The sequence below is a fragment of the Mauremys reevesii genome, linkage group 1 (assembly GCF_016161935.1).
Source record: "Mauremys reevesii isolate NIE-2019 linkage group 1, ASM1616193v1, whole genome shotgun sequence".
NCBI lineage: Eukaryota > Metazoa > Chordata > Testudines > Geoemydidae > Mauremys > Mauremys reevesii.
Window position 1 is genome coordinate 305,530,117 of NC_052623.1, and position 13,097 is coordinate 305,543,213.

At 38.0% G+C, this 13,097-nt stretch overlaps 1 protein-coding gene across 1 annotated transcript in view; it reads left to right on the forward strand.

Moving 5' to 3' along the window:
• Positions 1-13,097, forward strand: part of ADAMTS20 (ADAM metallopeptidase with thrombospondin type 1 motif 20) — a 165,366-nt gene that overhangs the window by 68,837 nt on the left and 83,432 nt on the right. Inside the window, exons 12-16 of the mRNA XM_039511994.1 lie at positions 1,430-1,575; positions 2,713-2,894; positions 2,991-3,127; positions 7,222-7,339; positions 11,753-11,848. Of these exons, the coding sequence (XP_039367928.1) occupies positions 1,430-1,575; positions 2,713-2,894; positions 2,991-3,127; positions 7,222-7,339; positions 11,753-11,848 (679 nt within the window). The remainder of the gene's footprint in view (positions 1-1,429; positions 1,576-2,712; positions 2,895-2,990; positions 3,128-7,221; positions 7,340-11,752; positions 11,849-13,097) is intronic.

Below are 13,097 nucleotides of genomic sequence, written 5' to 3' on the forward strand. Positions count from 1 at the left end.
GAATTTATATATAGTATTGTCATTAATTGCATTCTTTTGTGGTCCAATGAGGCAGTCACTGGGTCATAGTGTAGGCATGATGCTATGCCCATATGTAGAGACCAAATGTGGGCTGGGATTTTAAAGGAATTAGTCCCCCAGTTCCCATAGTTAGTCGATAGGAGTAGGGCACCTATCTCCCTTAGGTGCTTTTATAAAAATCTCACCCATACACTAAATCCTGAGGTCTTTACTTAGTTTTTAATAATTGCTTTTTCAGGAAAATTCTTAGTGACTTCAGTAGGGCTACTCGTGTGCAGGATTGGGTGGTTAGATTGTACACTCTTAGAAGTAGTAATACTGTCTCTCACTTGTCTGGAATGTACCATGCTCATTCATGGTTTGTATTAACAATAATACGTTAGTTACAGTTATAAGGTGCCAAGTCTAATAACTGCAGTGGCCCTAACAGAATATACAGTAATTGTGTTATCTCTATCTCTAACTTAATGAATCCCCCAGCAGCTAACATGAGAGTTGCACTTTATGCCTTAGCTGAATTTGGCCAGTTCCATTCGCAGTATTTTTGCCAGCCACTCTCATCTGCAAGTCTTCAGGCCCATACACAAATCAGATCTAGAGTGTCATCAAAATGATATTTACCTGTGACTCTCCGAGTACCTTTCCCAGACTCACGGAGGATCTCTGTGTAGTTCGAAAGGTTGTCTGTCTCACCAACAGAAGTTGCCCACCTTGTCTCTCTAATGTCCTGGGACCAGCATGGCTACAAGAACACTGCATACATCATAATGACATCAAATTGTTCTGAAAGTTACTTAATATTTCCTTTAGCTTTGTTTGCTTTAGTAGAATACTTTAAAACACTTTGAATTTCTTGGTGGCTTGGTAATACGGTAGAATTTTTAGGTTTGCTTTTCATCATGAATTTTCAAAGCAAATAGAAGAGAACTTATAAGATGAAGACGGCTGCAGATCTAAATCTGAAGTTTGTGTGTAAAATATCAACAAGAATTTAGGGTCAGAATTTCAAAAGAGCTTGGCTCCCATTTTGGTGCCTAAATGAAGTGGCCACCTTTTCAAAAGTTCTCAGTAGCTTCTGTGGTTCTCAATGAGAGCTGCTGGTTGAAAAACACTCTTGAAATTTTGGCACTTCATTTACGTTCCTAAAATGGAAGCTAAGCCATTTGGAAAATCTAATGTTACCTGTTGATGCTGAGCCTTAATTTTATGTGTGTGTTTTAATAATTTTTTTTCTCTTTTGTTTCTGTGATACAGTAACCTTGCGATAATAAACTTGTTGGTTGATTTCCATTAATCTTGTTTCACAATATATTTTTTAAAAATAATTTTTCTACTATTTCCATTTTGGTTTTCAGATTTTAAGCACACATAGCTAACTTTTAAATGTTATTGTTTGTCAACTGAACAGCACTGTTACCATGGGATTTGTGTAAGCAAAGAAATGGAGACACGTCCTGTAGATGGAGAATGGGGACCTTGGGGACCTTATAATTCATGTTCAAGAACCTGTGGAGGTGGAATCAAAAGCACAATCAGGCTGTGTAATCGACCCGAGTATGTTGTTTGTTTTTATCAATATGTTTTTTATATTGTTGTATCACAGCAAGTTAGTTCAAGGCAGCAGCAAAATAAATAGCAGTTTTAATAATTTCTAAAGCTAGAGGAGGTCAGTTTACTATCTCTGATATTCAGAAGGTTTCTGAGTTAATTTTATAATTTCTCTCAGGTGAATTATGTGTTTTTCAGACATTTTAAAATTGCATTTAGAGAGGACCTTTTCTTCTAATTTTATATAAATTGTTAGAATTTAGAGTCAACACTGAAATGCTTTCATTGAAGTAGGAACTTCAAAATAACATTTTCCCTTTGTTAACCTTTTAAATAATCACTTCATTTCATCTATGGCTTTTTCACAAGGTTGCCAACAAGAATATTGACTGGTGGTAGGGAGCACTGTTCTAGCTAGGCCTTTGGATGCTGAAGAGTACATAATTTAATGTTAATAAAACATTTCCTCTCTATTTGACAGTATTTTCCTTTTTTCCACCTCCTTTCTGTCCTGTAAATGTGACTTGCCTCTGCCAGTGGTAGAACTTTGGAGAATAATGCTTTAGGGCTTGAGTCTGCCTCCCTTACTGCAAGTGACTTCAGTAGAACGAGTTTCCTCAGAGCAAGGACTGTCTCTCATTATATGGTTGTACAGCACTTAGTAAAATGGGGCTCTGATCCTAATTGTAGCCCTTAGGCAGTACTGCAGTGTAAAACTAATTACTAATTCTTGCAGAGTAAAGTACTACGACAAATAAGGGTAATAAAATGGGGCTCTTACAGATTAGTAGATGTTCATGTTATTCAGATTATTATAGAATTGAAAGGCCTGATTCTAAAATGGTAGCATGATACACCCACTTTGCATTCACTATTCACTGCACAAAGCAGTAGAGAATGAGGTCTGAATATCAACATATAAGGGTATGTCTACACTACGAAATTAGGTTGATTTTATAGAAGTCGGTTCTTTAGAAATCGTTTTTATACAGTCGATTGTGTGCATAGGGAAAAACTATGCTGAATGGATATGATGAAAGACTATTTTGAAGTTTTGCCATTAGGATCAACTGATTGTTTTAGAAACAAATGATGGACGTGATGTTGATCCTATGTACTTTTACTTTGAATCATTTTGATTAGGCCAAGAAATGGAGGAAAATATTGTGTGGGTCGCAGGATGAAATTTCGATCATGTAGTACTGATTCATGTCCAAAGGGCAAACAAGATTTTCGAGAGCAACAGTGCTCTGATTTTGATGGTAAACATTTCAACATCAATGGTCTTACATCTGCTGTACGCTGGCTTCCAAAATATAGTGGCAGTAAGTAAATACAGATTTTCTTTGCTAACTAAATAAAAATGTTCATTTACTTAAAGCTTTACAACAGACAAAAATCATGCTGGATTTTCTTTACAGTTTCTATGAAAGATCGCTGTAAACTTTTTTGCCGAGTGTCTGGAACAACTTCCTACTACCAGTTGAAAGACAGAGTTGCCGATGGTACTCCCTGTGGAACTGAAACCAATGACATATGCGTTCAAGGCTTATGCAGGGTATTTAAACTTAACTTGGATATTATAACACTTATATATACACAATGTATTAACATACTAATAAATATTTATCACCTATATATGTATACTATATAGTATACTATAGTATATACTACATACGCAGTTCTTCTAGCATTTGCAGTGCTTGATGAGCCACCTGACAGCAGTTTTACCAGCATAATTAAGGGCCCTCAGGCCATCATGAAGTCTGGTTAGTTGACACTCATCCACAACATGTGTCATTGACTGACAGAGACCACACTGACAAAGTGGGTCCTGCGTAGATCCTTCTTGTAGAGGTTGGCTGTGCATATTTCTTGGCCAGTTCGGAACCTGTTCAACAGAGTCTGAAGATGATGTGGCAGGTCACATCTCAGCAGTTGAACGGTGAGATCAGTGACAGTTAAACCATTCCAGATCTCGTTAGCTGGACTACTTATTGCACCATAGGGTTGCTGCTGAAAAATTCTGATCTGGCAATTGAGACCATGATGGACCTGAATCATGGTCTGTGGTGACTGAAGATGTCTGCATACAGTGGTAGACCTGGATTGGGATGTAGCTTTTCCACCAGTTTAGCTATTGATTGTCTGCAACGAATGTATGGAGGAGCTAAGTTGCTCAGAACTGGTAGCAATGGAATAGGAGTCAGGCATAGGGTGCCTGTGATGATGCACATGGTTGAGTTCAATTCAGCATCAGCCAATTTACTGTGAGGTGAATAATAACAAATGGGCACAGTAGTCTGCTGAGGAGTAGCACAGCACCAGAGCTGATGTGTGAAGTCTTCTGTGCACCTGTGCCCCATGTCAAACTGGCTAATTTGCTGATTAGATTATTCCTGGTCCTGACTTTGTCAGCAGTCTGTTTTAGATGCTTTGGTAAGTCAAATAGCAATCTAGTGTGACACCACGGTAGACCTGTTTTGCCTTGTATTTCAGTCATTATCCAGTGAGGAAGATGTCTAATTTACATTTAGCACTTTCATTGTGGAGGTGGAAGACACTGAAAACTATCTTTGTCACACTTTGTTGGAGGCACCAACTGCTACAGTACTCTGCCATCTTGGGCAGGTTGGTGTCAAACAACAACCTTGTTCTCGTCCATGACTGAAAACAATGGGGTACATTTCACATAGCCAGATGGTTTGGGGGAGGGATAGCTCAGTGGTTTGAGCATTGGCCTGCTAAACCCAGGGTTGTGAGTTCAATCCTTGAGGAGGCCACTTAGGGATCTGGGGCAAAAAATTGGTCCTGCTAGTGAAGGCAGGGGGCTGGACTCGATGACCTTTCAAGGTCCCTTCCAGTTCTAGGAGATTGGTATAGCTCCAATTATTATGTGGTTGCTCATGTGACCTCTGCTGGGTGACATCACTAGATGGTCATCTCCAACCAGCATCATATGTGGTCCTGGACAACTTTCCACACAGTTAACACAGACTAGCACTTATCCATGTTGGCCTTCAGCTGCCCATTGTTAGAAACTTAGACAAAAGAAGATGGAATTTCAGGAAACCAAATTGGGAGAAATTTAGCAAAATCCTGGAATGAAGTATCATTACTATCCCATCATGTTTCATGCCAGTCAATGAAGCCTACAACCATTTCCATGGAGCCATCTTCAAAGCAGCGTGAGAGTCCATTCCACAAGGCTATTGCTGTGTCTACATTCTTTGTTTTGACATCATACGTTCAGAACTATTGATGTGGTATGAATTGTCTGAAGATCCAGATATTGCTGACCAGCTAATAAAGTCCTTAGCTGCTGTGATAGAAGCAAGATGGGAGGAAACAACAAGAATTATGAACTTCACCCATTCCAGCCAGAAATCCTGGAACCTTTTGTGTTGACTTGGCACAGCAAGTGCTTCCCCATCCTCCTTTCACTCCAAACCAAGTTGCTAGCCACTTGCTTCAGGTTGCAAAAGTTCCCCTGAATAAGCTTGTAAAATGGCAGATTTGCAATGAATGGCGGCAATTCAGATGATGTAATCTGCACCATTCACAAACACAGAACTAGACACTGCACTGTGCAACATCAAATCTGGAATTTCACCAGAATTCCTGAATCACCTTGGAATCAACGCTTATCAATGATTATCCAAATTCCTGACGTGGGTTATCAATTTCGGTAACCTGTCAAGGATTTGGAGAATGTCAAAAGTAATCACCCTTTTAAAACCTGAAAAGGACACACATAATGCAGCAAACTACCAGCTGATCTTACTGTTATCTGTCGGATTCAAAGACTTGGAGTGGCTTATCCTCCAGCATATATCTCCAGAGGTGGTGGCAATTCTCAGCGATGACTGAGCTGGCTATTGGAAGGTCGAAGCACACATGACCAAGTCCTAGCCCTCACTACATATATAGAAAACAGGTTTCAACAGCACTGGAAGACCGGAGCTGTTTCTTGGACCTGACAGCAGACTATGATACAGTATGGCACACTCGTCTTCTGATAAAACTGTCAAAAGCTCGTCCAGCACGAGTGGTGGACATTGCTGAACTTCTACTTCCTGACAGGCATTTTTATGAGATGGAACAAGTGAATGGAGAAGACAATCCAACAGTTTACCCCAACGCCCTGTGCTTGCATCCACCTTGTTCAGTCTGTGTTCAGTCTGTACACAAACGACCTGCTATTGACACAGTTACGGAAATTCATCTATGCAGATGACTTCTGCTGCGGTACCCAGTCACACTTTTTCATTATATATATATATATATATATATATATATATATATATATATATATATATATATATATATATATATATATATATATATATATATATATATATATATATATATATATATATATATGAAGAGAGAGAGAGAGACTGTATATATAGTACGTACACCTTATACTCTATAGTATACTACATATTATATACATACTATACACTACACACACAGTCTCTCTCTCTCTCTCTCTCTCTCTCTCTCTCTTAAAAAAATATAAAAATATACGGCAAAATACATATTCTTGGAAACCACTAAAGCAATGTTGTTTGAACCGATTTTAAGAAAGTTCTGATCCTAATCAGCTTAGTGACCTAGAGGTAGAGCTCACAAAGTAGAAGACCCAGATTTGAATCCTAATAACCTAATTCTTCTGTCATTTAAACAGATGTAAATTAGGGGTAACTCTATTGAAGTCAGTGAATAGCAGAGAAAAGTGCTATTACCTCTATGGAGAGGAGGTTTTACATCATATTTCTCAAAATCAGGAGGCAATTTAGCTCTGAAAGAGATCATTTCAAAGTTTTCTTAGATGGATGAAAATTATGGTAATGCCACAGGCTTTTTTATAGGGAGAGGGATACTAAAACAACCCAGAACTTTGAGCCAGATTTTGCTTTCCATCCCCATGCAACCTTACTGATTGCAGTGGGTTGCATAATGTGAAAGTGAAGATAAAATTTGACCCTTCATTAGGGTAAACCACAGGGAGGAATGCAAGAGAGCAGCTGTACTTATGTGGAGGAGGGAAGGGGAATGGTTTGAGTAAAGAATTAAAAATTAAAATAGTGATCTTGGGTTTATTTTTCTTAGTATCTTAGCTCATATAAATAGTCAATAAATCATTCTTTATTTTACAACTATAGAGTTTAAAAGAATTGATGTTCATGTGCACATAATACTAAAGGAATTGATTCATTTTAACATTACAGAAGTTTTTGAACAAATTGTCTTTAAAATTTATAGTGAACATTCAATATTGTAGATAGAAAATGTTAATGCATTAAGAAATACAGAAATATTAAATAGATTTGCATTGTACTTTCTTAGAATAACAGAAGTATTATATTTTGTCCTTACATCAAAGCACCTAAGATCATATAAAAGACTGTTCATGATTTGCCAACAAAGATGGAGATAGTCCTTTGAGATATATATATATATCTCAAAGGACTATCTCCATCTTTGATATATATATATATATATATATATATATTATATATATATATATATATATAGTGAATAAAATCTTTTTGGGGAAAAATCTTAATGTGCCATTTTCACTGTTTTCTACTGAGCTGAATGACTTATTACAATATATGCAACACAGATTTATTGTATTTCTTGTAGCAAGCTGGCTGTGATCATGTGTTGAATTCCAAGGCAAGGAGAGATAAGTGTGGAATCTGTGGCGGTGATAATTCTTCATGTAAGACTCTTGCAGGCACTTTCAACAGTGCTCATTATGGTATGTTTTTCTCTTATTTTACATTTAAGTTGTGTCTAAAGTACGATTTCAGTGTACGTTCTTTAGGGCCTCTGCCAACAGAAAATATCCGTGACTTTGAGTGACAAAAGCTCTTTCAAGGATACAGAGACAAACACTGTGGTATGCTGACCTATTCAAGAAAAAGTCAGTTGCTGAGTAAAGTCAAAGCAAAAAAGAGGGAGAAAATGGTGTGGTGAGAAGTTGCAGAGCTATCTCTGGAAAAGAGTGCTTCCTGCCTCCTGCACTTTGTGATCAGTCTGTGCTGAAACTACACTGCCCATGGGGCTCCAGCATCTCCTGCTGGCCCCATGAGGAGAGAGAGGGATGAACCCCAGGTCTGAGCTCCTGGCTGATTTTCTTTCTTTTATTAAAATGACAAATATAGACCCATAAAATGTGATGCCCTCTCTTATCCCAGATTACCAGAAGATGTATGTCCTTCTTCTGATCAATGACACTTAGTGGGAAATCCTATCACATAGAGAATCTATTACCTCAGTTTCTTCTTTAATACTATCTGTAGTTCCTACATCAAAGTGTAGGAGGGTTTGAGAGACCAGTGTGTGTATATATAATTAGAAACTCTTGTCAAGCATAGCATACAGAGCCATAGCTTCGTAGTAAGAGCATGGGACAGAGGGTCAGGAGACCATGGACATCAGTTGGCCCCTTTAGGCTGCTCCACTAGTTTAAAGGTGCAGCAAACTGGGTGGAGATGACCCTTGGCAAAAAGAGGAGATGCCTGGCCAATGTAGAGCTGCCAGAAAGGTTGTGTGCTGGCACCTTTCCCATTCTCCAGGGGACAAGGGGAAGGGTATGTCCAAAATGCTGCTGGACTTTGGCTATTTTTTGCCTGGCAGATGGTCTGTGCTCATCCCAGGGGACGAGGCAAAAAGACCAGAAGGCGTAAAGGTGGCACACAGCCATTGTCTCCCCTCTGTCTCTTCTCCCACATGTGTATATACTCACAATCCTCTCTTGTTTCTGTGCTGATGAATGATTGAAGGCACAGTAAGTGCCTATTATTATTAAATCAGAAACAATATGAATTTGTAAATGTACATTTAAAATTGTAACAGTGAAAGGATGTAAGAGTTTGATAAAACTGTAAAGGAATTGTGGGCTTTTTTATCACCATTAATGATCATGTACTGTAGGGTTAGCACATGAATTGAATTAGGAATGTGCCTGATACCAATCTATTCATATTCTGATAAAAATGGCATTAATGCCACTGTCAGCAAGGCTGTGTTAGGATATCTGTTACCACCTTACATATTTTTGAGTCAGTTTGCTCTTTATTAAAAGCAAACATGCTCAAACATGGAACTTTCCATTTAAAAATAGGGTTTCTTTTTAATACAATTTCAAAATTAAATTATTGTTAATTTAGTCATTTTTATTTTAAATCTGGTCTTGAAAATTAGTAAATTATGTAAAATAATGAAGTTAGTAGCTTCAGGCACTTTTTTCTATGGTGGAAGTGAAAAAAAGTGTTGTTTTTTTGGGCGGTTTTTTCATTTTCAACTGACAGGTTGCAGGACTTTGTATTTTGAGGAAATAACACAATTAAGACCTAATCATTTTAGTTAGGAAAACAAATCTGTGCATATGCCAGAAGGACTAGGTCATGGCAGTTATTTCACTGCCATCCATCGATATGGTACAGTGTCCTGTGCACAGGGTGTGTGCAATTTGAACAACAATTTAGGCTGCTATAGATTGTTTTCCCTGTGTTAACCCACCCTGCTTCCATGAGCCTGTGTAAAAGGGCTTACTATAAATGAGAATAAGACCCATTATACTTTGCACCATCAACTAGGCTTCTTTCAGCAACACAACATGGTATGATATAGCCTTAGGGCCAAATTCTACTACCCTTACTTATTTGATTAATCCTCTGACTTTGCTGGGCTTGCAGAGGGTATTGGTCAAGGCAGAATTTGACATGGCAAGATTATAAAGCTTGTTTTTGGAAATTAAAATTGGGTTATTTTCTTCTATTTTACAATTAACCATAAAATTTAAATTGTGCTTTATTAAGCCCTTAAATCATCATACATCCTATGTGAGTACATTAGGTTTTCCAGAAGTCTAAATGTGTGGTGGCAAGTAGTGAGGCAACTACCTGCTGCCTGCATGATCAGAGGGAATAGTTCAGAGCTGTCACTAGCTCTGTCCACTGTACTATGACATGGTTTGGCTCTGTAACAAAATGGGCAGGATTATGCAAATTACGGCATGTCTACAGACCCTAAACCAGATAGTAGCACGTATGCCACAGATATTGTAGCTGCACTGCCCACACAGCTCTAACAATTTGACAACCATGTTCAAGCAGGAATGCAACAGCCCTCACAGAATGTGATGTTCAGTTGACCCTTAGCATCTTCCCAGAAACAGAGAGGTGACCCTCCAGGATAGCACTAACACATCTCCAGTCACACTGATGGGATAAGATGCTCTCTCAAGGCTGTATTATACCAGCAAATTGATTTTACCATGCAGTTTGGTATGTGTAGGCCTCACCAGCTTGTGCTGCAATACTCTGCCCCTTTGATATTTCCTGGGAGTAGTGCAGTAGTAGACACTCTTATGCACCAAGGGACCAATTTGAGATTTGGTTTATGCCACTGCAGGAGCAGCCTGTGTGATCACTCACTGGAGCAGTGCTCTGCATGCCATGTAATGTTAAGTTATAATTTTGCCCTACATATTTAAATCTTAATAAAATAGTCATCAGCAATTCATTGCAACTAAATGCTAATGTACTGGCATCCTGGTCTGAGGAGACAGGTACCTTTAATTACTCATACTTGGTATTTTTAACGGTCTTTCTATTATATTGCACTTATAACTGAAGTATCTGAGTACTTGACAAAGAATTGTCCCTTCCCCAACAAAAGTCAGTGATGTAATTTTCCAGTTACTTGTTTTATATCAGCATGCTACTTGGCAGTGTTTCTGTTATTTTTAAATTTCTTTCCTCCCAATTTTGTCTTCTCTCCTCTCTCCTCCAACTACCTCTTTCTCTTTCCTCTCCCTGTTTTTACCTTCTCTTGGGTGTGAATGATAGCGGGCTTTTGGGGTATTTTTTCTTTACTAAATATTGGAAAGATATATTGTGTAATTTACAGGTAGTGGACTATTGACTAAAGATGTGCAAATTGTAACAGTTTGCAATTACAGTGCTGCCCCCAAGTGGTAGACATAATAAATTTGTGCTAACACTAAGCCTGTTTGGGTTATGCACATTGATTATTATGTGATTAATACAATACTGTACAATTAGTGGATAATGAAACTAATGGGGAGAGTCTTGTAGTTATATTTTTAGCTTATTACCCCTGGATGAGGGCTAGCCAGTTGACACTTAGTGCTAATAATAATCCTGAGGTAATGTTAGTGGATAGAGAAGCAATTGAAGGAGTTATCAAGAATTATATTAATTCTTCTGACTGATTGTGCTACTATTTGTTAAGCAGGTTCACAATATAGGGTTCTTAGATTCAGTGGTGCACCTGGATGTTTAGGTAGCAGCTGTGAATAAACATTTTTAACTGTACATGTGAGAAGAGTGTGGCTGTTTCTCTCAAATGTGGATCTGGCTATTTATTATTTTGCTACCTCAAAACTATGCTGCTACATTACCTATTACTGTATTTGGGACTAGATGGAGTAATTGTAGAATGTGATGACTCGTTTATGAAGAATTACTTCTTGAAGGGAGCACATTAGACCCATACTCTAATGACTCTAACTCACATCTAGAAGATTGCAGATCTAACATGACTAATTTATCTAATGTATATAACTTACCTACCTGCCTGGCCTTCACACTGTACTGTCTGAGCACCTAGCAGTTATTAATGGATTTTCACCTCACAGCACTCCTTTAAAATAGGGAAGTATTATCTCTGTTTTACAGACGGAGAGCTGGGGCACAGGATAGATTAAGTGACTTGTCCAAGCTCTCACAGAAAGTTTGAAGCCAGGTCCTCCTGAGTCCCACTGTAGTGTCCTATTCAGTAGACATGTATATGGAAAGGATTTTATTAATAGAGTCCACTAACATTATTGGTTATAGTACATGTCATTCAGTTTTCATAAAACCAGAAAAAATAATTTTCTTTTTTGATACGAAATCAATAAGTATTATAATAGTTCAGTTTGACTAGACTTTATATAGCTTAATTTCTGTGTTTTAAAAGAAGCTACCAGATTTTCCTTCCTGCAGAAAAATGAGTGGATTTAACAGCAGGCTGTCCCTCACTGGTTGTCAAAGTATGGGAAGAAAGCTAATTAAACAAATGTTCAGCAAATTAATTTTTACAAGTATATGGACGTTTATGGTGTTTAGAAAGAACTAATTTATGTACAATTATATTCCAGGTTATAATGTCGTAGTAAAAATTCCCATGGGAGCAACAAACATTGACATTCGTCAGCACAGCTATTCAGGAAAACCAGAAGATGACAACTACCTTGGTAAAGGTTTCCAGTAAACAACAGCTGATAGATGGTTTGTGTGTACTTTCCCAAAGGTCTACTGCAGACATAAAATATAAGAAGTCTGATAAAGTCCTTAGAGCAATTTTGTAATTATAATTTACCATCACCTGGGTTGCCTGGTTCCCTCTGCAGAAGTTACACACGTGTAACTTCATCTGGAAAAAACCCCCCAGGAACTTTAATGGCTTTTGGGGATTCAGAGATTCTCTGGCTGGAAGGGACCATTGTGATAAACTAGTCTGATCTGAATAACATAGGCCATAGAACTTCCCCAAAATAATTCCCAGATCATATCTTTTAGGAAAAGTTTTTATTTAAAAATTGTTGGTGAAGGAGAATCCACCATGACCATCGGTAAAGTGTTCCAGTGGTTAATTATCCTCACTGTCAAAAATGTATGCCTTATTTCCAGTCGGAATTTGTCTAGTTTTCACTTCCAGGCAGTGGATCGTGTTATACTTTTCTCTGCTAGAATGAAGAGAGCTTTATTAAATACTCATTCCTCATGTAGGTACTTATACACTGTAATCAAGTCACCCATTAACATTTTCTTTGTTAAGCTAAATAGTTTGAGCTCCTTGAGCCTATCACTGTAAGACATGCTTTCTAATCCTTTGGTTATTATTGTGGCTCTTCTCGCAACCCTCTCCAATTTATCAGCTTTCTTCTTGAATTGTGGACCCCAGAACTAGATACAGTATCCCAGCACTAGTTGTACCAGTACCAAATAGAGGTAAAATAACCTCTCTACTCCTGCTTGAGATTCTCCTGTTTATGCAGCCCAGGATTGAATTAGCTCTTTTGACTACAGTTTTGCACTGGAAGCTCACGTTCAGCTAATTATCCACTATGACCTCCAAATCTTTTTTCAGAGTCACTGCTTTCCAAGAGAAAGTCCTGCATCCTATAAGTATAGCCTACATACCTTACTCTTAGGTGAATCCATTTACAGTTAGACATATTAAAATGCATATTGTTTGCTTGCATTCAGTTTACCAAGTGATCCAATTTGCTGTGAATCAGTGACCTGTCCTCTTCATTATTTAACATTCCCCCAATTTATGTGTCATCTGCAGACTTTATCAGTGATTATTTGATGTTTTCGTCCAGGTCACTGGTAAAAATGTTAAATAGTGTAGGGCCAAGAACAAATCCCAGTAGGACCCACTGGAACAAACCTGCTCAATGACGATTTCCTGTTTATACTTACATTTTGAGACCTACC